The 22,243-nt window shown below is 57.1% G+C and overlaps 1 protein-coding gene across 1 annotated transcript; it reads right to left on the bottom strand.

Moving 5' to 3' along the window:
- Positions 1-91: 91 nt before the first annotated feature.
- On the bottom strand, positions 92-18,744 carry ZSWIM9 (zinc finger SWIM-type containing 9). Its single transcript, XM_067557233.1, has 7 exons — positions 17,141-18,744; positions 15,809-16,099; positions 13,853-15,208; positions 12,735-12,830; positions 4,694-4,811; positions 3,989-4,242; positions 92-2,059 (listed from the first exon to the last, which is right to left on the bottom strand). Exons 2-7 carry the CDS (start codon positions 16,054-16,056, stop codon positions 706-708), a joined length of 3,426 nt encoding a protein of 1,141 aa, XP_067413334.1. The 5' UTR covers positions 16,057-16,099; positions 17,141-18,744; the 3' UTR covers positions 92-705.
- Between the last annotated feature and the right edge of the window lie 3,499 nt (positions 18,745-22,243).

Here is a 22,243-nt window from a genome sequence, read left to right on the forward strand (position 1 = left end):
GACACCCCAGAGTGTCACACTCCACATGGCACCATCCACCTGCCCACCTCTGCCAGTGTAAACATCCAGAGTGTCACACTCCAGGTGGCACCATCTGCCCACCCACCTCTGCCAGCACAGATATCCCAAAGTGCTACACCTCACGAGGCACCATCTGCCTGCCCAACTCTGCCAGTGAAGGCATCCCAGAGCGTCACAGCCCATGTGACACCAGCCGTCCACCTGCCCCTGCCATTGCAGACATCTCAGAGCATCAGGGCCCATGTGGCATAATCCACCCGCCCACCCCTGCCAGCAGGCTGTGGGCACTCTCAGATATAGACCAGCAGTGCCCAGCCCACGATGGGGACACAATGCCCCGGGGTCCCTGCCCAGCTCAGGCTGTGGGTGCTCTTAGCTATGGACCAGCAGCACCCAGCCCATGATGGCACATGGCCCACTGAGGTCCCTGCCTGGCACAAGCTGTGCATGCTCTCAGATGCGGGACAGCGCTGCCCGCCACTTTCCCTTCTTCTCTGTGAAAACAAAGTCAAACAAGGACCAGTGCCGAGGCAGCCCATCCATCCTGACGTGAGCGTGGGGCACCGCCACCGTGGCAACAGGTTGGCTTCTCCCCTGGTTTGTGAGCCGCAGGTGGGAAGCTGGCCCCTGACTTACACAGTAAGCACCCGGAGCAGCTGGGTTCCCTCTCCTGGACCTATGGTCCTAACACGCACTCAGCAGTGCTGCCTGGTTCTTGTGCAGCAGACCAGGGTCAAAGAGGGCCACGCCGGTGCGCAGGCGTGTGGCGAAGAGGTGGCGGCAGGGCAGCAGGCTGGAGGTGTAGATGGAGCAGGAGCAGCGTGTCAAGGCCCGGTCCATGGCGAACTCGGACACGCCGTCATGGAGCAGATAGCCCTCAGCCGTCTCCTGGAAGCGGTAGCGGCCGTGCCGCGCAAAGCCTAGCTCCTCCTCGATCAGGCCAGCCGGCTCCGGCTTGCAGATGGCACGGTAGTGCGTGGCCAGCTCCCCCTCGTCCAGCTCGTGGGCCTCGCTGCCCACCTGCATGGCCAGCAGGTCCAGCATGCACTGGGCCACAGTGGGTGAGGGGCTGAGGGCCGCCAGAAGCCGACGCTGATGCTGCTTGAGCAGCTCGCAGGCGTTGACGTTGCGGGCTGTCTCGAAGGCCCAGAACTGCACCCACATCTCGCTGCGTGGCTGCCAATGGCGCAGGAAGTAGCGAACAAAGCGCTGGGGGAGAATGGCCTTCATCTCCTGCACTGCCTGCTGGTAGGCCGCCGGCGACTTGGCCGCAGCCAGCCGGCAGAGCAGGGGCCAGATGCGTTCATCTTCAGCGGCACCCAGCTCCTGTGCCTTGCTGAAGAGCATCTCCAGCACCTGGGAGCGGCAGATCTGCACCCGAGCATTGGGCAGCAGCTCCTTCACCGCCTCCAGGTGGGCGATCTCCACCCCCAGCGTGACGCACCGCACCTGCAGCTTGACCTCAGGCACGCTCTGCACCAGCGAGGCCAGCGTGAAGCGCAGCAGGTCGGGCGTCTCCCGCTGCGTGAGGCAGTAGGCCACCTCGCGGCCACGCCCCGCCCCATCCACGCACAGCACCGAGTACAGGTCAAACTCTTCGTTCAGCCCCACCATGCGGTCAAAGAACAGCATGAGCGGGAAGCGCCGGCTCAGGGCCATCATGCGCGAGCTGAGGAAGAAGATGGTCTGGACGATGACCTTGTCCTCCATGAAGACCAGCTTGACCTTGGCGCCAGGGTCGCTGGCAAAGAGCCCATCCAGTACAGTCAGCACGTCTAACACACCATGATCACGGCTCTTGCAGTAGGAAAGCAGGCGCCGCACATCCGGCGCCCCGACAAACTGCTTGGAGATCTTGTTGGTGGTGCGCACCGGCAGGCAAGAGTTGGCCATCAGGTAGCCCTTCTTGAAATAGTAAGCGAACTCGATGGGGCACAGGGCGTGGTTGTGGGCCAGCTGGCACTCGGTGACGATCAGCCGGTCCTTCTTGGGGCTCAGCTTCAGCACGATGCTGGCGCTGCAGCCCTTCTGCTGCCCCCTGCGGGCAGAGAGAGAGGCTGAGCACGCTGGGACCCCTGCTCATCAAGCACCCATGGCCCAGGATGCAGCTGCGGGACCAGCAGAGTGGGGCCTGTTACTCACCCCATGCCTGGTGGACACCAGTGCTAGGGCTGCAGGGGGGCCAATATACACTTGTGTGCGTGATGCCTCCGCTAGCTCTCGAAGCAGGGACTTGGCTCACTGCCCTGGGGTGAGGGCATCCCACTGCAGCACTCCTGGGGACAGCCCAGAGCCATGCTAGCTGGAGCTCAGCTATTGTGCCAGGGGGGCTCCTGGATGGGGGGTTAGAGAGGCCAGGCGGCTTACTGCAGGGAGGGAATAGGACAGAGGGTCCCACAGCATCGACTGGGACAGAGACAAGAGATGGGTACCTCTGCCCCCCTCGCTCATGAAGCAGGAACCAGGGCACGGGTAATGAGACAGGAAATCCCTCTCACACAGCACGACAGGCCTGGGGAACTCACTGCCACAAGAGTTGAGCAGGGCTCAGAGAGAGGCTGAGCCTTTGTCTGGACAAGGAGAACACCAGCACTACTGAGGCAGTGTGGCCTAGTGGACAGAGCTCTGCACTGGGACTCAAGAGAGCTTGGCTCTGCTCCAGCACCGCCTGGTGTGTGCCCTTTGGCAAGTCTCTTCCTTTCTCTGTGCCTCAGTTTCCCCTCTGCACAGTGGGGATAACGATACTGCCCTCTTGGGTAAAGCACTGTGAGATCTTTGAGGGAAAGGACTAGATAAGAGCTGGGGACTGTTATTAATTATTAGAGTACGGATTAAAGCATCCTGGAATGGGGCAGGGAGATAACTCTCTTCCCAGCTAGCCGGAAATTGACGGGAGTTGAGGGGGGTGGCGGGGAGCTCCTCTGGGGCAGGTTATGCTAGCACTCCTCACTGTGGGGATTCGGGCAGCTCCCTCAGCAGCAGCAGGTGCTGCCATCCTCAGAGGTGGATCTAGGCAGCCCGGGGCCAAGCCAGGCTGGCAGTGCCAAGGGACATAGGTTTTGCCCCATCACAGCCTCAGAGAACCTCACACACATCAGACCACACTCCTGCCTAGGGTAGCGCGCACTATGTGATGCCAGCCACTCATCTGCCCCTTCAGACATATGCTTCTCAGCCCCAATAAGACACAGGAAAAGGCTAAAGAAGGATCCCATGCCTGGGGTATGGAGACTGTTTAAACAGGAATTCCTTGTCCAGCGCAGAGATGCAGCTACCTCTGGGGTGGGGCGTGGGAGCTGTTTATACAGGGACCCCTCGAATAGTGCTGAGATGCAGCCACCTTTGGGGTGGGACACAGGGGTTGTTTATACAGGCACCCCTGGCCTGGATCTGAGATGCAGCTGCCTCGGGGGTGGGACATGGGGCTCTTTAAAAGACACACAGACACCAATGCACAACAGGTAAGATCAGGAAGGGGAAGCATAGAGAACAGAAACTGCAGCTGGGGGTTGTAGGGAGACAGACTAGCCAGCTTATGGTTTCAGCCGGACACCTGGGCTCTCACCCCAACTGTTAAGAGAATTCTCCATGGGATCATTTGAACCGCAGATGAGGAAGACTACAATTTTACATCTTCCTCAGCCACTCCAGCCCCTGCAGCACAGGCCCCCTAGCACTACCCTGGGCGTTGGGGCCAGCACTAACTACCAGAGGAGAGTGCCCCTCACTGAGTCTCACCCAGCAAAGATGTGGGGCTCCAAGCCCTGGCCCACTTGGACCTCCCCCCTTTGCCGGTGCGTGCTTGTGGGGACAGCACAATGCACAGGAGTCCTACGGGGGAGATGGTATGTGCCCAGTTTGGCACTGAACCTCCTGCATAGCTGCATCCCTGTGCCTTCTGCCTGTGCTGTCCCCTGCACAGCTGTCCGTCCGTCCCCCCAGTACCCCGCCTGCAGTGGGTCCTCACCCCTGGTCGGGCTTGCTGGAGCTGCGAAAATCCTTGCAGACCAGGCGCACGGAGCTGTACTTGAGAGCCTCCACCACGTCGGGCTGCGGGGGCGCCGTCGCCCACTTGCACTTGCTGAGCGGCACCGAGTTCTTGACGAAGAACAGGACCTTCCTGCGCTCGCACCAGGCGTCGAAGAAGATGCTGAACTCCTCCCACGAGAAGAACTCCTTCTCCTGCAGCTCGTCCTCCTCCATCCCGCGGGGCGGCTGGGCCTGCTGGGGACAGCCGGGATCAGCACCAGGATGGGCAGGGGACAGAGCTCAGTGCTGGAGACCCACAAGGCGACAGGCGCCCCTCAGCCAGCCTCCTGACCAGGGACAGAGCAGAGGGACGCCAAGAAGGGGCTCACTGCTTCACAGACTCAGACCCCCAGCCCTCGTCCCCTAGGGACGTGCCCTGCTGTTCAGCCCAACCAGCGCTGCCCCCCCTTAATTGCTGTGACCCCCAGTATCCATATCCCTCTGCCTCAAGGCAGCTCTGGTGTGACCCTGAGGAGTGGAGGGGCAGGGGCAGATCTGGGGCATATATCAAAACCCCACTATGTACAGATCATGATCCCATGCAGCTTCATGAACCCCTCAGCCCCTGTGGGGCATCCCAAACAGCAGCCTGTTCTCACACCCGCCCATAATCTGTCTCTCACGCGCACACACACAAACTCACACGTTCAGCGGACTGACAGCTGGCCACGTGACAACTCTCCAAGCGTAGTCGGCAGTGGGCCCCCATGGAATGGGCTCTGCAGAGACCAGTTCTAGGCCTGACGCTAGTCAGCATTTTTATCAGTGATCAGGCAGGAAATATAAACTCCCTGCTGAGAACATGCAGACCAGACTAAGCGAGCTGGATGGCTTGGGGGCTGAAGGGCTTTTTACTCTAGCAGAGAAAAGGCAGAACAAGAACCAATGCCGGGAAGCTGAAGCCAGACCAATTCCAGCCCGAAATAAGGCTGATGTTTAGCAGGGCGGGTGATTAACTGCTGGAACAAATTTCCCAGGGATGCGGTGGATATTCCATCGCTTGATGGATTCAGGTCCAGGCTGGATGCTGTTCCAGCAGATGCTGTGGTCAGACACAAGTTATTGAGCCCAACAGTAGAGGGTGGCTGGGTGAATTCTCAGACTGTGTTATATAGGAGAGCAGGTGAGACTGGAGGGTTGCACTTGTCATTGTTTTCATAGGCGGCGCTCTGTGCTAACAGCCTCACAGGTTTTCTGGAAATAACCATGAGATGCCACAGAGACTAGAACCTCTTGGCAATTTCACAGGACGTGCCGGCCAGGGGCCACCATTTCCCCACTCGTGTGAAGTTTCTCGTGCTCTCAGGTACCCTACAGATCCTGCACATCATAGTGAACTTCCCATTCCGCCCATGTCACAACCACACTGCCCCACTGTGTGTCACTCCTCATCATACATTCCCCACGTCTCACACACACGGTCCCCACTGTATCACACTCCTCTGTGTCATACACCCCCCATGTCTCACTCACACACACACACACTGTGTCATACTGTGACATTCACCCCAAGTCATATACACCAGCCCCAACTGTGTGCTCCATGTCACATACATTCAGCCCCCTTTTAGTGTCACCCCCGTGCCACATACACCCTGTATCACACATACAGCCTTCACTGTGTGTCACCGTGTCATACACCAAGTCTCACATCCTCCTTTGTCATACGCCTCCATGTCACACACACGGCCCCCTGTGGCGTGTCACTCACCCACCATAGATTCCAAATCCAGAAGGGACCCTTGTGTTCATCTAGTCTGACCTCCTATATAACACAGGCCAGAGAACTTCCCAAAGTAATTCCTAGTGCAAATCTTTTATAAAAACATCCAATCTTGATTTAAAAATTGCCAGTGATGGAGAATCCATCACGACCCTTTGTACATTTTTCCAATAGTTAATTACTCTTTACTGTTAACATTTACGCCGTATTTCCAGTCTAAATTTGCCTAGCTTCAACTTCCACCCATCGGATCGTGTTAGACCTTTTCCTGCTAGACTGAAGGGCCCATTATCAAATATTGGTTCGCCATGTAGGTATTTATAGACTGATCAAGTCACCCCTTAACCTTCTCTTTGTTAAACTAAACAGATTGAGCTCCTGGAGTCTCTCACTTTAAGGCAGGTTTTCTAATCTTTTCATCATTCTTGTAGCTGTTCTCTGAACCCTCTCCAATTGACCAACATCCTTCACGAATGATGGACAGCAGAACTGGACCAGTGCCAAATACAGAGGTAAAATAACCTCTCTACTCCTACTCAAGACTCCCATTTATGCATCCCAGGATCCCATCAGCTCTTATAGCCACAGTGTCAGACTGGAAGCTCATGTTCAGTTGATTATCCACCATGACCCCAAATCTTTTTCAGAGGCACTGCTTCCCAGGAGATATGTCACCACAGAAGTATGGCCTACATTTTTTGTCCCTCAATGTATATATTTACCTTAAGCTGTATTAAAATGCATAGTTTGTTTGTGCCCAGTTTACTGAGCAATCTAGATTGCTCTGTAACAGTGACTTGTCCTCTTTATTATTTACCACTATCCCAATTTTTGTATCATTGGCAAACATTGAGGGATATTTTATGTTTTCTTCTAGGTCATTGATGAAAATGTTAAACAGCGTAGGACCCAGAACTGACCCCTGCGGGACCCACTGGAAACACATCTGCCAATGACGATTCCCTATTTACATTTTGAGACAGATCAGTCAGTTTTTAATCCATTCAGTGTGTGCCATGTTCATTTTATATTGTTTTAGCTTTGTAATGTCGTACTAAGTCAAACCCCCTGCAGAAGTCTAAGCATATTACATCAACTCTGTTACCTTTATCAACCAAATTTATAATCTCATCAAACAAAGATACCAAGTTAATTTGGCAGGATCTATTTTTCATGTTGATTGGCATTAATTGTAGTACCAGTCTTTATTAATTGCATCCTGTATCAGCTGTTCCATTATCTTGCCTGGGATTTATGTCATGCTGACAGGCTTTTAATTACCCGACTTACCCCCTTTATGCTTTTTAAATACTGGCACAATATTAGCTTTCTGCAATGTCTTCTGCAATGTCCCCAGTGCTTACTAGACTTACTAGAAATCAACATCAATGGTCCAGCGAGTTTCTCAGACAGTTCTTGCCCACAGCCTGATGCAGCACTGTGCCCCAAGCTGCTTATCCAGCCCCACTGATTCCTGACCCCTCAGCCCAGTCTGACCCCAGTACTTCTGCCCGGCCCTGCAGCGCAGAGCCTTGCACGGAGCTGGGATCTAGGGTAATCTGTTATCCCGATTTTATAGAGACACTCACCATATTCAAGGCTTTTTCTTATATAGGCACCTATTGCCCCCCACCCCATCCTGATTTTTCACACTTGCTATCTGCCCAGGAGGGACCCACCAACAGCCCCGAGCATCAGCTTCTGTCCTGTGTGGGTCCAGCCCTGAGCACCAGCCTCCCATGCAGGTCAACCTCAGCCCCACCCCAGCCAGCCCCAAGCACCAGCTCCCTGCCCCTGTGGGGGTCCTGCCCCAAGCAGCAGCAGCCCCAACCCCCATGAGGGCCCAGCCCCGAGCAGCAGCAGCCTCCCCCACCCCTGTGGGGGTCCATCCTCCAGCACCAGCCCCCTGCGAGTCCCTCCCAGCTCACCAACCGGGCAGCACCAGGATGCTCCACAAGCAGCACCAGCAAGAGCAGCCAGCCCCCACAATGCACTGCAGCCGTCACCAGCTCCCAGCATGCATTGCACCCCCTAACCCTCCCCCAATTCTATGCAAGTATATGCAGCCCTCACCCCCTGCCAGGCCCCATAATGCACTGCGGCCGTCATCCAGCTCCCACCATGCATTGCATCCCCCTAACCCTCCCCACAATGCACTGCAGCCGTCATCCAGCTCCCACCATGCATTGCATCCCCCTAACCCTCCCCACAATGCACTGCAGCCGTCATCCAGCCCCCTCAGCTCCCACAATGCACTGCAGTCCTCACCAAGTTCCCCCCCCGCCCCCACAATGCACCGCAGCCCTCATTCCCTATGCATTGCAGCCCCCCCCTTTTTAACCCCCCACACACACTGTAAGGGTCAATGCAGGGCAAGGGCATGGAAGGCTGCAGGTGGCGTCTAGGCAGCTGGAAGCCCCTGCCCATAGCCTGCAGAGCTTTCCCCCTCCCTGGCTAAGAAAGAGGTGCCAGCCCTAGGGTGGACGTGGCACAGCACAGGGGTAACAGTGCGTGGCCTGGTATTGCCAACCCTGCACAGAGCAGGCATCTCCGCAGCAGGCTGGCCACGTCCCTGCTCGCACAGCTCGGAGCTAGTCCCGTTGGGATGAGTCAGGACACTGGCCCAGTGCCGCGGGGACAGCAGGCCTTGCAGAAGAAAAGCTGGTTCCCCCCAGTCCGGCCGTGGTGGCCCATGCCAGGAGCTCCAAGCATTGCCATAGGATGTGGTGGCACAGCAAATGTACTGGGAGCCCAGTGTGCAGTGCCAGGGACCCAGAGGAAAGGCTCAAAGGCAGAGTTGTTATTTACAGACAATGCCCATCCAAAAAAAACCAAGACTGGCATAAAACAGCTGAGCTGCCCTTGTCTGGGGAATAAGGGCCCTGAGGCTTGAGGGAAGGCGACCCATAGCTACGGAACACTAGTGTGGAGCGAGGAAATGCACCTGCCCTCTGAGGCCTGGTCTGCCCTATGAAATCAGGCTGACGGAAGCCACTTCGCATCACCCTCATTGGGCCTGTGTCTACACGCCAATGGCTTCCCCCCCACCCGAATTTGTGTGCGCCCCATTACAGCGACCAGCCAAACCACATCCCCCAACGGCGGAGAGCCATGGTCGACCTGCTGAGGTTGATACAGTGTGACTACAGGACACCCCAGTAACCCTCCAGCAGCTGTCCCACCCTGTCCCCTTCCCTATGACAGCCACCACCATAATCACAACTGTGAACTCCACAGCCCAGGGACAAGGCTCAGAGAGCAGAAGCCACCCCCCAGCCCCTTAAAGCCCCTCCCCATGGTGCTGAAATGCTTCTGCCTGTTTGCCCAGTACTGCAAGCACACTTCTCAGCTCTCCATCGGTCCGCACAATGAGCCATGCCAGGGGTGAATTATACCAGCTCCACACGCCTGCGTGGAGATATGGGATCTCCTGGGGCTGTGGGGAGAAGAGGCAGTGGAAATGCAGCTACGGGCCAGCCATGGAAACGTGGACATTTACACACGATTGCACAGGGGGTGCAGGCACTGGGGTATGACAGGGAGCAGCCGCAGAGCCACATGAAAGTAAAAGCATTTCGCCAGGGCTACCACAAGAGCAGGGAGGCCAACAGTCAATCTGGTGCTGTGCCGCCGACCTGCCACTTCGCCATGGCAACATGACTCCCTGCAGATCCCACCGGTGCGCTGTGGATACGTTGGAGGAGCCCAAGACAGAGACCCCTACAAAGAAGAGCAAGGAGGAGGGGGAGGCGCGGCAGAGGACTCCAGCCAGGACCACGGTGTAGCCAGTCCCACCAGGCGATCACGGATGGGGAGAAGGGAATGCAGGGAAGCAAGTGCATGCATTTTTCCTTACAATGTTTAAAGATGGTGCCTGGCCCATCCCCCAGTTAACCAGACACAGGTATCCACGTTTCCTTGTTTGACTCGTACAAGATGAGGTAGTGCTGCAACAGAGAGGTAGGGTTGGCATCTGATTTTCATTCCCTTGTTGGGTTGGAGGTGAGGGGGAGACATGAGGGCATGGGGAACCCTTTGTTTATGTCCACCAGAGTGTCCCTTGCACCCTCCGGAGAGATCTCGCTGAACGTTCATGCAGATACTGTGCAATCCTCTCCCAAAGGCTCCTAGAGAGGGCTGCCTTATTTCTTCCCTCACAGCAGGACCCTATCCCATGCCACTCTGCACTGCATTCGGCTGGCACGATCGCAGTACACAGGATAGCGGCATACGGGCCTGTGGGCCCTAGGATGCCAGCAGCAGCTGAGCTCTGTGCTTTGTGACCCTCAGGAGTGAGAGATCAGCTAAAACCACCACTGCCTGTAGTAAACCGTGCCAGCATTCAGTGCCATTGCCCTGTACTCGACCCCAGGGAACAGGGACCAAAATTTTACATCTTCATGCCACAGAAAATCCTTCCTCCCCCACTACACTCACCGTCCCTGGCTGGGGCTGGAGAGTGGTGAGGTGCCGAGGCGTTCCAAAGCTGAAGTGTCAATAAGCATGTCTTATTTAAAGGGTTTATGGGAGTCAGAGAAGGGAGACTGGACGCGTCTCTTTCCCTTGTGACTGTACATCCAGCAGTGCAGCTGTTTTCATCGCGTCTGCTGCCACCGCATCCCTGAGGGGTGCCTGAACCTCAAGAAGCAAAGAGAGAAAAGGACGAGCGAGGACATGGGCAATGAGATTCTGCAGCCACTGCTGTCTTGTTCATGAACAAAGGGCCTGGAGGGCCCACAGGGCAGACAGCCTGGAGAAGAGGGGACAGAACGACCCGGGAGTCCCAGCAGGACAAGGCGAGGGAGATGCACCTGGACATAATGGGGCTTCTGAGGTAGCAAACCAAACGCTGCAGACCCTGGCTGACCTACGGGTCCAACAATCCCAGACTCTCCTCCCTTTGCAGGCCTGGGAGACCTCCATGGTCACTGCTCCCTGCAACGTACCACGTGGCACCACAGGGCACAACTTTATCCCTACCGCTCTAAGCGAGGGGACACCAAGGACAACCACCAGAGCCACGACTGCTGTCTGTTTACCCACAACAGACAGCTGGACAGAAATGTTTCCTTCCTTTATAATTTTACATTTTCACCCCACTAAGCTATGTTAAAAATGCAGATAACATGGCCTGTGGGTTTCTTTGCACATGAATTTTCTGCACTTTTTTACCCACTCAATAAAGTTCTAATTTTGGAGACTCGCGTCATTTTTATTAGTTCACAACGTGTATTGCAGAATGCGGAGCGGTCCTCAAAGCAAACGGCTTGTAAATGTGCCACAAGCCCCCCGGAATCCACAGCTTCAGGAAAACACCCAGTCACATCTCCACATGTCTGGCAAATGCCACTCAGGTCCCAGCAGCTCCCAAAGCTCGAGGTCCTAGAACACACCGTGCAGAACGCTACTGTGGCCGACCGCTAAGTGCACTTTCAAAGCCTCCCTCAACCGCATAGCTGCTCACTGGGTTCTTGTATTGGCCCTTGTGTCTAGCTGTCCAAGTCCAGCAGACAGCCACCCCACCTCTGCCCTCCACCCTGCTGGCGGCTTTCCCCCCAACTTTACCTCACCACTCTTACACAGGACATAGCAGGCAGCTGTAACCATGGGGATGTTTTTCTCACTGGAGACCCAACCTACCACGTAACCAACGCCAGTGCCCCTTCTATCTACCAAAAGCACAGTCAGCCGTCACTCGGCACCCACTGAGCCGGAAGCTGAACCCTTCCTTGGTGCTACTGAGATGGCTGGTGTATGGCCAGTCGTCCTGCAGGCTGGGCTAACCCCCAGGGTCTGTAATGGCGTTTCAACATTACCCACAGTCATCTGCCAGTCAGAAAAGAAAGTCTCTGTATGCAGCTTTCTGCACACTCCTGTGCTCTTAAAGACAGGCCCGTCATGCATATTCCCGGACCAGCCCACACTGATGTCAGTGAAGTGTCCCTGGTGATCCAGCAACACTTGCATAACCATGGAAAAGTAGCCCTTTCTGTACTCCGTGGCAAGGCCAAAACAGGGTTGTGCGTGCCGTCTATTGCCGCACTGCAGTTCGGGAACCCCATTGCTGCTAATCCATCCTCTGTGTCCACCTTGCTGGGAGTCGCAGCCCTCATTCCGGTGTCCCTGCGCTGCAGGGCTGGGGCGAGCTCAGCACATAGATCCCAGAACGCGGCCTTTCGCATCTGAAAGCTCAGCAACCACTGCTCGTCGTCCCGATCTGCCTTACACTGAGATCCCCCCCATCAGTGCTCATTTCTCAGGCCCGGAGGCAGTGCTCCGCTGTCTGCAGCTGCTGTGAATGACACAGACGATCTTGAATTGGTTTTCGCTGTGTCCCTCGGCAAACTGTCCATGAAGAAATTTCACATTCCCCATTGTGGTGGTTCTTCCTGCAGGTCTGCGAATACAGGAGAACTGCGCGTCCTGTGTTTGCAACGTTCATGGGAGTGCAGAGCGCTGCAGGCTCTGTGCTCCTGTCAGCAGAGTGCCAAAAGGTCTGTGGGATTATTAAGACACCAAAATGGATGGCATTATGGGATGGAGAAAGTTGCAAGCTGGGAACTTGACCCCCCTACTTCCCAGATCCCTGGGCAAGTCATATCTGTCCCATAATACATTGCGAACATTTCCCAAAAGGCATTGCGCCGGACGGTGGCGCATGGCAGACTGGGATACCTGCCCACGGTGCACCCCTCATGCGGTGACACAAGCGCTCCTGGGGAGTACGTGCAGCACCAGCACAAGCATCCAAGCAGGCACACACCCGAGCGATATACAAACTTTGGCAGCTGTATGCCCGTGTAACATGGGTGGACCAAAGTCTGCGGTGTCAGACACAGCCTGCGTGTGTCTTTAGTTAACAGATCAGTGGTTCCCAACCTTTTTGAGTGTGCGGCCCCCTTTCCAACCTCCAAACATTTCACGGACCACCGCATGCTACTAGTTTTATTTGAAATTGTACATTTCCTTGGGGAGGATGTTGTTATTTTTCTTCTCTGCGGACCCCCCCGTAGCAACCTCACGGACCACCAGGGGTCCGCGGACCACAGGTTGGGAACTGCCGAAATAGACCACAAGACCAGAAGGGGCCCTGTCTGGCCCCTGCATCACCCAGGTAGGGCAAACCCAACCAAGGAGCCCTGCCTAATAACCTGATGGGGCTATGGAAGATCTATCAGGGACACACGTGGTCCTGATGCACTGACAGCCGGCGATGCACACCCCATCATGCTCCATGCCGGTTGTTCTACCGGTCAGTTCCCCTCCCTGGTAAACACTGGCCTCTTACTTCTAGTCTGGGGTTACCCAGCTTCCGCTCCAGTCAGTGGCTCTGGCTCTGCCGGTGGCATACAGAGCCCTCTCCGCTCTCCAAATTCTCCTCCCCAGCCAAGTACCCAGAGGCCGTGATCACGGCTCTTCTGATCCTCTTCTGAGTGGAGACACGGAGTCCATGGATTCTTCAGCCTCTCCCTGTCCAGCAGGTTTCCAGTCCCCAAATCCTTCCTGCAGCTCTTCTCTGACCCCTCCCGGCTTGTCCCTGTGGGGTTTGCAGCGAGGACCTCCTCTGTCTAGCTGCAGAGGGTACCAGTTTCTCCCAAGTCTCTCTCTGGTGGACTCGCTGGGCTCTGAGGGCTGAGCGGAGAGGCCCCTGCACCCCCCAGCTGGGCTGTGTCACAGACCGCGCTTTCCAAAAGGCATTTTATTGATGGGAAGTTTATAAAGAGCCACCTCCACAATCAGGCCCACCCCCCCCCCATACTCTGACCCCCACAATGGGCAACCCACGCCCCTCCTCACTGTCCAGAGACCATGCAGGCCTAACTTTGCGCCGTAAGGACTTGCCCATCCCACGTCCCATCCCCCCCAGTCCCGTGCCCTGGGCCCGTTGGCAGACAGTTCATTCCCCTCCGCCCCCAGGCATCTCCTCCTCTCTGTCCCCGGAGCAGCGCTGTGGAAGCAGCCCGAAGGCTGTGTTGGTCCACATGGCATTCAGGGGCTAGGAGGTGGCTTGCCCCCTAGTGCCTGGCAGTGCCCCATCTTTAGGGGGCAGCTGCGTAGGTCCGTGCAGCACCCCGCTGCTAGGTGTCCTGACCCTCGCCATCCGAAGGGGAGTGCAGCAGGCCGGGGTCGAAGAGGGGCTGCCCAGTCCAGAGGCGGGTGGCGAAGAGGTGGCGGCAGGGCCGGCGGCTGGAGACGTAGATGGAGCAGGAGCAGGCGGCCAGGTCGCGGCTCACCAGGAAGGAGCAGATGCCGCCGTCCAGCAGGAAGCCCTCGGGCACCTCCTTGACGTGGTAGTTGGCGTGCTTCGCCAGGCCCAGCTCCTCGGCGATGAGCGCGGCGCTGTCGGGCGGGCAGACAGCCCGGTACAGCTCCGCCACCCGCTCCTCGTTGAGCGCCGCCATCTCCACCCGCAGGGCCTGCAGCTCCAGCAGCCCCCGCACGCAGGCCGCCAGCCCCAGGGGCGGGCTCAGCGCCGAGCAGAGCTTCTGCTGGTGGAAGCTCATGTGCTCCAGGAAGGGGCAGTCGCGGTTCCGCTCGAAGGCCCAGCACTCGGCCCACATGCCCTTGTTGTGGTGCCAGTGCTCCAGGTAGTACTGCAGGAAGGGCAGCGGCGCCACGTCCTCCAGGTCGCTCAGGTACTGGCTGTAGACCCGGGGCGAGCTGGCGTTGGCCATGTTGTGCAGCAGGTTGCGCACCTTGTCCTCCTTGGGCACGGCCAGCTCGCGGGCCTCACGGTACAGCGCCTCCAGCACCTGCAGCCGGCAGATCTGCACCCGGGCGCAAGGCAGCACCTCCTCCACCGCGTCCACGTCCGTGATGCCCGCCCCCACGGTCAGGCACTTCACCTTCAGCTTGATGTCCGGCGCGCTCTGCACCAGGGAAGCCACGATGAAGATGACCAGGTCGGGCACGCCCCGGCGGGCCACGCAGTAGGCGCACTCCCGGCCCCGCCCGTTGCCGTCCTGGCAGAGCACCGAGTAGAGCTCGAACTCGCTGTCGATGCAGGCAGCCTTGTCCATGTAGAGGCAGCGGGGGAAGCGCTGCACCAACCCCCGCATGTGCGAGGTGGCCAGGAAGATGCTGTTGAGCACGGCCACGTCCTCCTGGAAGACCAGCTTGACCTTGGCGCCCGGGTCGCTCTTGAAGAGGCCGTCCAGCTGGCTCAGCAGCTCGCACATGCCCTTGTCCTTGGCCTTGCTGTAGTCCTCCAGGTTCCAGATCAGGTCGGGCGCCAGGAACCGCTTGGACACGCTGTTGGTGATGCGGATGGGCAGCCCCATGCTGGCCTCCAGCTGGTGACGCTTGAAGTAGTGAGTGAACTCCACCTCCGACAGCTTGTGGTTGTGCTCCAGGCTGGCCTCGATCACCACCAGCCGGTCCTTCTTGGGGCCCAGCCGCAGCGTGATGGAGGCCGGGCAGTCGATCTTCTCGCTGCTGGGGAGGGGAAACGGAGGGGTCAGCATGGGGCAGCCAGAGGGAGACAGGGAGCAGCCTCTGGGATCTGGCGGAAGCAGATAAAGGCATCACCCAGCGCTGCCAGTGACGTGGGCAGTGGAAGCAGCTCTCTGTGCCCAACCCATCCCTCGACCTGGAGAGACTAAATGGAGAGGGGCTGGGGCCCCATGGGGCAATGCCACAGAGCACAGAACTGGGGAGAGGGGCTCAGGCTGCAGCACTGCCGCCCCCAGGACAGGACAGGACAGGACAGGACAGGGAGCCCCATCACTAGGGCATTTAACACTGGGCAAGGCCCAGCCTGGAAAATCCCTGGCCAGGAAGCAGCCCGGAGTGCATAACGCCCAGTAATCCCCGGGCAAGGCTAACAGCAGCTTCCCCACGCCCAGCCAGGGCCCCCCCTCTGCCACCAGAGCCAGGGGAACCCGGCAGGCCCCCAGCCGCAGCAGCGGGAGAGCGGAGCGCCATGCAGTGGCAGAGTCAGGGGGGGGAAGCTGCCGGCAGAACCGAAACGCTGCAGAGTGTGGACTCGGCGGTGGGGGCGCGGCGCCGCCCAGAGCCCGGGGGTGCCCCACTCACAGCCGGTTGCGCTGCACGGTGCTCTGGCCCACGTAGGTGCCGCTGTGCTTGCAGATGAGGCGGACGAAGCGGAAGCGCAGGGTGGCGGCCAGGCTGGGCTGGTAGTGCAGCGGGTTCTGGCGCAGGGAGATCAGCGGCTTGAGGCTGGCGATGATGAACAGCACCTTGTGCTTCTCGCACCAGTCGTCAAAGAAGCTGCTGAACTGATGCCAGGTGTGGAACTCCTGGCCCAGGCCCAGGTCCCCCATGGCCCCAGGGGCGGCGGGTGGGCCCGGGGAGCCACCGCCGCTGCTGCAGGGGACACAGAGACAGCGTCAGCTCAGCACAGGGGACAGGCAGCAGCTGCCCGCTGACCCCGAACCAACCTGCCCTGCCCTGCCCGGCCCGGCCCCTCCCTGCTACCAGATCCCAGCCTCCAAGCAATGCAATGCAATGCAATGCAATGCAATGCACCCTCCCCAGGCAACGGGTTTGGGCTGCCCAGTGCAAGGAGTCCGGTCCGCTCCCCGTGCAATGGGCCCGGTCCGCTCCCCGTGCAATGGGCCCGGTGCCCCCACACACTACCCCCGTGCAAGGAGTCCGGTCCGGTCCGGTCCGGTCCGCCCCCCGTGCAATGGGTCCGGTGCCGCCTTCCCACGCACCCCCCGTGCAAGGAGCCCGGTACGCTCCCCGTGCAATGGGCCCGGTGCCCCCACACACTAACCCCGTGCAAGGAGTCCGTTCCGGTCTGGTCCGCCCCCCGTGCAATGGGTCCGGTGCCGCCTTCCCACGCACCTCCCCGTGCAAGGAGTCCGGTACGCTCCCCGTGCAATGGGCCCGGTGCTCCCACTCTCCCCGTGCAAAGTCCGGCCCGGTCCGGTCCCCGTGCAATGGGCCCGGTGCTGCCTCCCGTGCAATGGGCCCGGGGCCCGGTACCTGCGATCTCCCTCCCGGAGGCCCGGGCACCGCCGGCGGGGCTCCTTGCCCACAATGCACCGCGCCACGCCCGGCCCCGCGCGCGCGCGCGCCGCCGCCGAGCCGGGCCCGGACGCCGCGTGCACCGCGGGTGCAGCCCGGCTGGCGGGCGGGCGGGGCCGGGGTGTTGGTGCAAGACTCGAACGGGTGGAGGCGGCCGCCGCCGCAGCATCCGAGCTGAGTCTGGGAGCGGGCAGGGCAGCCCCCGGCTGCCTGGCCCCGGATGAGCTTGTGTGTGCGCGTGTTTGTGCACGTGCTAGTGGGTGTGCCCGGCCCGGTGGAGGTGAGAGCGAGTGTGCGCACGTGGAGGTGCTGTCAGCCCAGGGGAGCTGAATCTGGTTGTTTCAACCCACATCTAGTTCAGAGCAGGTTTGGGACCTGTCACATGAAGACGTGCCAGATGGGGTCGGTCCGATGGTCCCACCGTGTCCTGCCAGAGGCCAGTGCCAGGGGCTGCAGAGGGACCGAAGAGAACAGGGCAATTATCGAGTGAGCCATTCCCAGGGACATTTCAGAGCATGATTTTCAGAGCATCCCTGCCCATCTGGCTAATTGCCCTTGATGGATCTATCCTCCATCAACTTACCTAGGTCTTTTTTGAACCCTGTTATAGTCTTGGCCTGCACAACACCCTCTGGCAAAGAGTTCCACAGGTTGCCTGAAATACTTCCTGTTGTTCCTTTTAATCCTGCTGCCTATTAATTTCGTTTGGTGACCCCTAGTTCTTGTGTTATAAGGAGTAAATAACACTTCCTTATCTACATTCCTTGTCTACACCAGTCATGATTTTATAGACCTCTATCATATCCCCCCCTTACTTGTCTCTTTTCCAAGCTGAAAAGTTCCAGTCCTATTAATCTCAGCTCATATGGCAGTTACTCCATACCACTAATCATTTTTCGCCTTTTTCTAAACCTTTTCCAATTCCGATATATCTTTTTTGAGATGGGGCGACCAGATCTGCACTCAGTATTCAAGATGTGGGCATCCCATGGATTTATACACAGGCCTTACAATATTTTCCCTCTTATTATCTATCCCTTTCCTAATGATTCCCAACTCTCTGTTAGTTTTTTAGACTGGCATTGCATATCGAGTGGATGTTTTCAGAGAACTATCTACAGTGACTCCAAAATCTCTTTCTTGAGTGGTAACAGCTAATTTAGACCCCATCATTTTATATGTATATTTGGGATTATGTTTTCCAATGTGCATTACTTTCCATTTGTCAACACTGAATTTCATCTGCCATTCTGTTGTCCAGTCATCCAGTTTTGTGAGATCCCTTTGTAACTCTTCGCAGTCCGATTTGGACTTAACTGTCTTGAGTAGTTTTGCATTATCTGCAAATTTTGCTACCTCACTGTTTACCCCCTTTTCCAGATAATTTATTAATATGTTGATCAGTACTGGTCCTGATACAGAGCCTGGGGGACACCACTATTTACTTCTCTCCATTCAGAAAACTGATCATTTATTCCTACCCTTTGTTTCCTGTCTTTTAACCAGTTACTGATCCAGGAGAGGACCTTGCCTCTTATCCCATGACAACTTACTTTGCTTAAGAGTCTTTCTGAAAATCATAGTACACTATATTCACACTGGTCCACATGCTTGTTGAGCCCCTCAGAGAATTCTAGTGGATTGGTGAGGCATGATTTCCTTTTACAAAACTACATTGACTCTTCCCCAACAAATCATGTTCATCTATGTGTCTGATAATTCTGTTCTTTACTATAGTTTCAATCAATTTTTCTGGTACTGAAGTTAAGCTCACCAGCTTATAGTTGCTGGGATCATCTCTGGAACCTTTTTGAAAATGGCATCACATTAGCTATCCTCTAATCATCTGGTACAGAAACTGATTTAAATGATAGATTACATACCACAGTTAGTAGTTCTGCAATTTCACATTTGAATTCCTTCAGAACTCTTGGGTGGATACCATCTGGTCCTGGTGACTTATTACTGTTTAATTTATCAATTTGTTCCAAAACCTCCTTTAATGACACCTCAATCTGGGACAGTTCCTCAGATCTGTGCAATACCAAGTGAAACACCTTACAGAAATCTCAGTATATTACGTCAACACTATTACATTTATCAACCAGACTTGTAATCTCATCAAAACTAGTTTGACAGGATCTATTTTCCATAAACCCATGTTGACTTGTATTAATCATTGTACCCCCCTTTAATTCTTTATTAATAAAGTCCCATATCATCTGCTCCATTATCTTGGCTGGGATCAATGTCAGGCTGACAGGCCTATAATTACCCAGATTATCCCCTTTACCATTTTTTAAAAACTGGCATAACATTAGCTTTCTTCCAGTTGGCTTGAGCTTCCCAGTGCTCCAGAACTTATTGAAAATCAACATTAAGGGTCCAGAGATCTCCTCAGCCAGCTCTTTTAAAACTCTTGGGTGGAACTCATCTGGACATACTGATTTCCAGGTCTAGCTTTAGGTGCTTCTGTTTCACATCCTCCAGAGATACTAGTGGGATGGAAATGACAAGACTCTTTCATCTGATTTTTCCCCAAGCACAGTTATAGGCAAGCTCCTCGTCTGGCCCCAGTGTGTGGGTAAACACAGAGGCTGGGCTGTCACTGTGTGGCACAGCCCAGTGGATTAGACTCTGCATCGAGGGGTGATATAGGAAAGCCAAAAGGCCTCGGGCATTCAGCTAGGGCCAAGGTAACACCTGGGGGTTGGTTTTGACACACTCCCATTGCAATGTGGGGCAGCCCCTTGGAGCTCTGGTCACAAAACACTGTTCCCTTGTCTGGGTTCCCTGGCTGATGTGCAGTGCGGCAGTCACTGCCCAGGAACACGGGACACAGGTCTGGACTGGACCTGTGTGGTGGAGTCCAGTCCCTGCTGTTGCAGCCAACCCCATCACATCAGCTGGCTCTAAACTTACCAAGCTCCACCTGCAAACCAGTCGGGTGTTTGCATCCCACGGGTAGCCTTGTACAATGTGTGTGTGTGTCTGCCCAGCCCTGCCCGTGCCCTGTGCACGCGGTGCCTGGCGTGTGTGTGCCCAGCCCTGCCCGTGTTCAGTGCATGCTGTGCCTGGCGTGTGCGTCTGCCCAGCTCTGCCTGGTGCACACTGCAACCAGCGCGCGTGTGTGTGCTATATAAATGCCCCATGTTATTATTACACGGCTACAGCCGTGAAGCCCAGACACGTGGCCTGCTGTCCCTGTCATGCCTCCCTGGTGGCCTGGGGAGAGGGGGCAGCGAGGAGGGGGCAGGGACCATTCTCTGCATTGCTCCTTGTTGTTTGTTTTAGACTTTCATAACTTGAAAGCCACCCGCCCTTGTTTACCACATCACTGATTCTGTGCTTCCTCCAGCTGCCACCAGGTGTCGCTGCGCACAGACAGCGCCCCATCTCTGCCCCTTTGCACAGCACTGCTGGGGTGGGGCGGAACACCCCCAGCACCCAGTCTGTGGGGGGACAGGGACCGAGCAGCCTGTCTGTGTGCACTGGGGGAACCTAGCACAGAGTCCCTGGGTCTGGTCTATGGCCTGTCCTGTAACCAACCTTCTGGGAGTGATCCCGTTAGAGGGCCGGGCCCCATGGACCCACACCTTTCTACAGGAGTAAACCCGGGGCCTCCACAACCCCCAGACTGGGACTTGGGCACCCGCAACCCCTGTCTCTCCCCGTGGCTCCCTGCAGTGAGTCCAGCCCAGCCAGACGCCTGCAGGAGGCTTGCACCGGTCCCCTCCAGGGCACAATGCCCAGGGAGCCTCCCCAGTGACACCAAAACAAGGGAACCAGTGATCAGGCCCCTGGCTACAGAATCTGGAAGCCTTTGTGCTGTGCAAGAGAGGCAGGCTGAGGACAGGCTCCTGTGGGGGGTAGCCAGGGCCTCTCCGTGCCCTCCTCCCCTGAGCCCACCCCGCCTTCTCTCCATCCCCACTCCCTGATCGCCCTGTGCCCAGGTTCCCTGCTCCTCTTAACACAGACACCAGACACCTCCCTTGTCTCTGTTCTCCCGACCCAGCTGTGCTCTGCTCACGTGCTTAGCTGCCTCTGCCGCTAGATGTGAATCTTTGGTCATCAAGATACCCGTTGTCTGGGCTGGGTCTGCCTTCCCTGGTGCCATGCCAGCCCAGCCATCTGGGTCTGCTTCTCAGGGCCCACACCAGCCCAGCCAGTCTAGGGGTGCCTTCCCGGTGCCACACCAGCCCAGCCATTTGGGTCTGCCTTCCCAGGTCCATGTCAGCCCAGCCAGTCCTCCTGGCAGCTCTCTGTCTTGAGTACCAGCCTGACCTGTCATGTCCAAGGGGATCTGTACAGAGTCACACAGACAGTTCATAAAATGCTACAGACAACTCCCACATTTGTCGCAGGGCGCTCTCCCCTCTCCATGACCGCTGGCCCCGGTGCCTGGCTGTTCCTCTTGACCTGATCTCTGGTGTAGAAAAACTAACAATAAGGACCCTGACTATTCCGGACAGTTACATAACCCAGGAGGTTTTCCCCTGGAGTCTGGGAGTAAAACTTGTGGCCGGGACAAACCTCCACAGCCCACATGGAACTGCATCTCAGCACCAGGCAAGGGATCCCTGTATAAACAACTGCCTCGCCCCAGAGGTAGCTGCATCTCAGTGCCAGGCAAGGGATCCCTGTATAAACAACTGCCTCGCCCCAGAGGTAGCTGCATCTCAGTGCTGGGCGAGGGGTTCCCGTATAAGCAGCCGCCTCACCCCAGAGGTGGCTGCATCTCAGTGCTGGGCGAGGGGTTCCCATATAAGCAGCCGCCTCGCCCCAGAGGTGGCTGCATCTCAGTGCCAGGCGAGGGGTCCCTGTATAAACAGCCTCCCCGCTACCCCAAGGCAGTTTGATGTCCATGGGGTCTGGCTCTTGGCAGGGTGCAGGAGCATGGCTCTGGGTGTCAGTTGTACATCCTGCCTGGGAGCTAGGGAGCTGTTCGTTGACATCTGGTGTCTGCGACGTGTGGCTCAGCCTGGCCTCGTTACCGCCGGGCGTGGTGCCCCCAGGCCAACCTGCCCCCAGGGGGAACAGCCCAGTTGCTGAGGCGGCTGCCTCGGGCCGGGGGGGAAGGGGGCTGAGGATGAGGGAGTCACAAGCTGTCCCTGCCCTCCCACCCCTGGCCCAGAGCAGATGCCCTGTGCTGTATCTGAGGGCGTTGCCATGGCACTAGCAGACCCCAGTCCCCAAGGGGATCCCAGAATAGGCCTTTGTTGTGGCCAAGTTGCCGTGGTTCTCGGAACAGGAACGGGACAAGTCTTCGTCACCCCCCCAAACTGTCCCTGCCCTGCCCCCAGCCCTCCCTGGTCCTCTCCCCCACCCAGAGACCCAGGCATACAACAGAGGGAGCAGCCCCAAAGATTTGGCCCTACTGGGGGTGGTGAGGAGGTCAATTGTTCATGAGAGCCCCAGAGCTTTCCCTGCCAACCCCATTGTCAATGGGTCCCTGGACTAGCAGGGTCTGCCCCCCCC

The sequence above is a fragment of the Emydura macquarii genome, unplaced genomic scaffold, assembly GCF_026122565.2.
Source record: "Emydura macquarii macquarii isolate MOO-44397 ecotype Brisbane River unplaced genomic scaffold, CSIRO-AGI_Emac_v2 contig_1790, whole genome shotgun sequence".
Classification (NCBI taxonomy): Eukaryota; Metazoa; Chordata; order Testudines; family Chelidae; genus Emydura; species Emydura macquarii.

Excerpts from the sequence above, each read along its gene's own strand:
- ZSWIM9 (XM_067557233.1), bottom strand. The coding sequence starts at position 16,056 with ATGGGGGACCTGGGCCTGGGCCAGGAGTTCCACACCTGGCATCAGTTC. Across the intron at positions 4,812-12,734 it reads AACATCCTCCCCAAGGAAAT|AAAAATGCTGACTAGCGTCA; the intron begins GTACAATTTCAA and ends CTGATCACTGAT. Across the intron at positions 4,243-4,693 it reads GCTGTCAGTCCGCTGAACGT|GCCCAGCCGCCCCGCGGGAT; the intron begins GTGAGTTTGTGT and ends TGTCCCCAGCAG.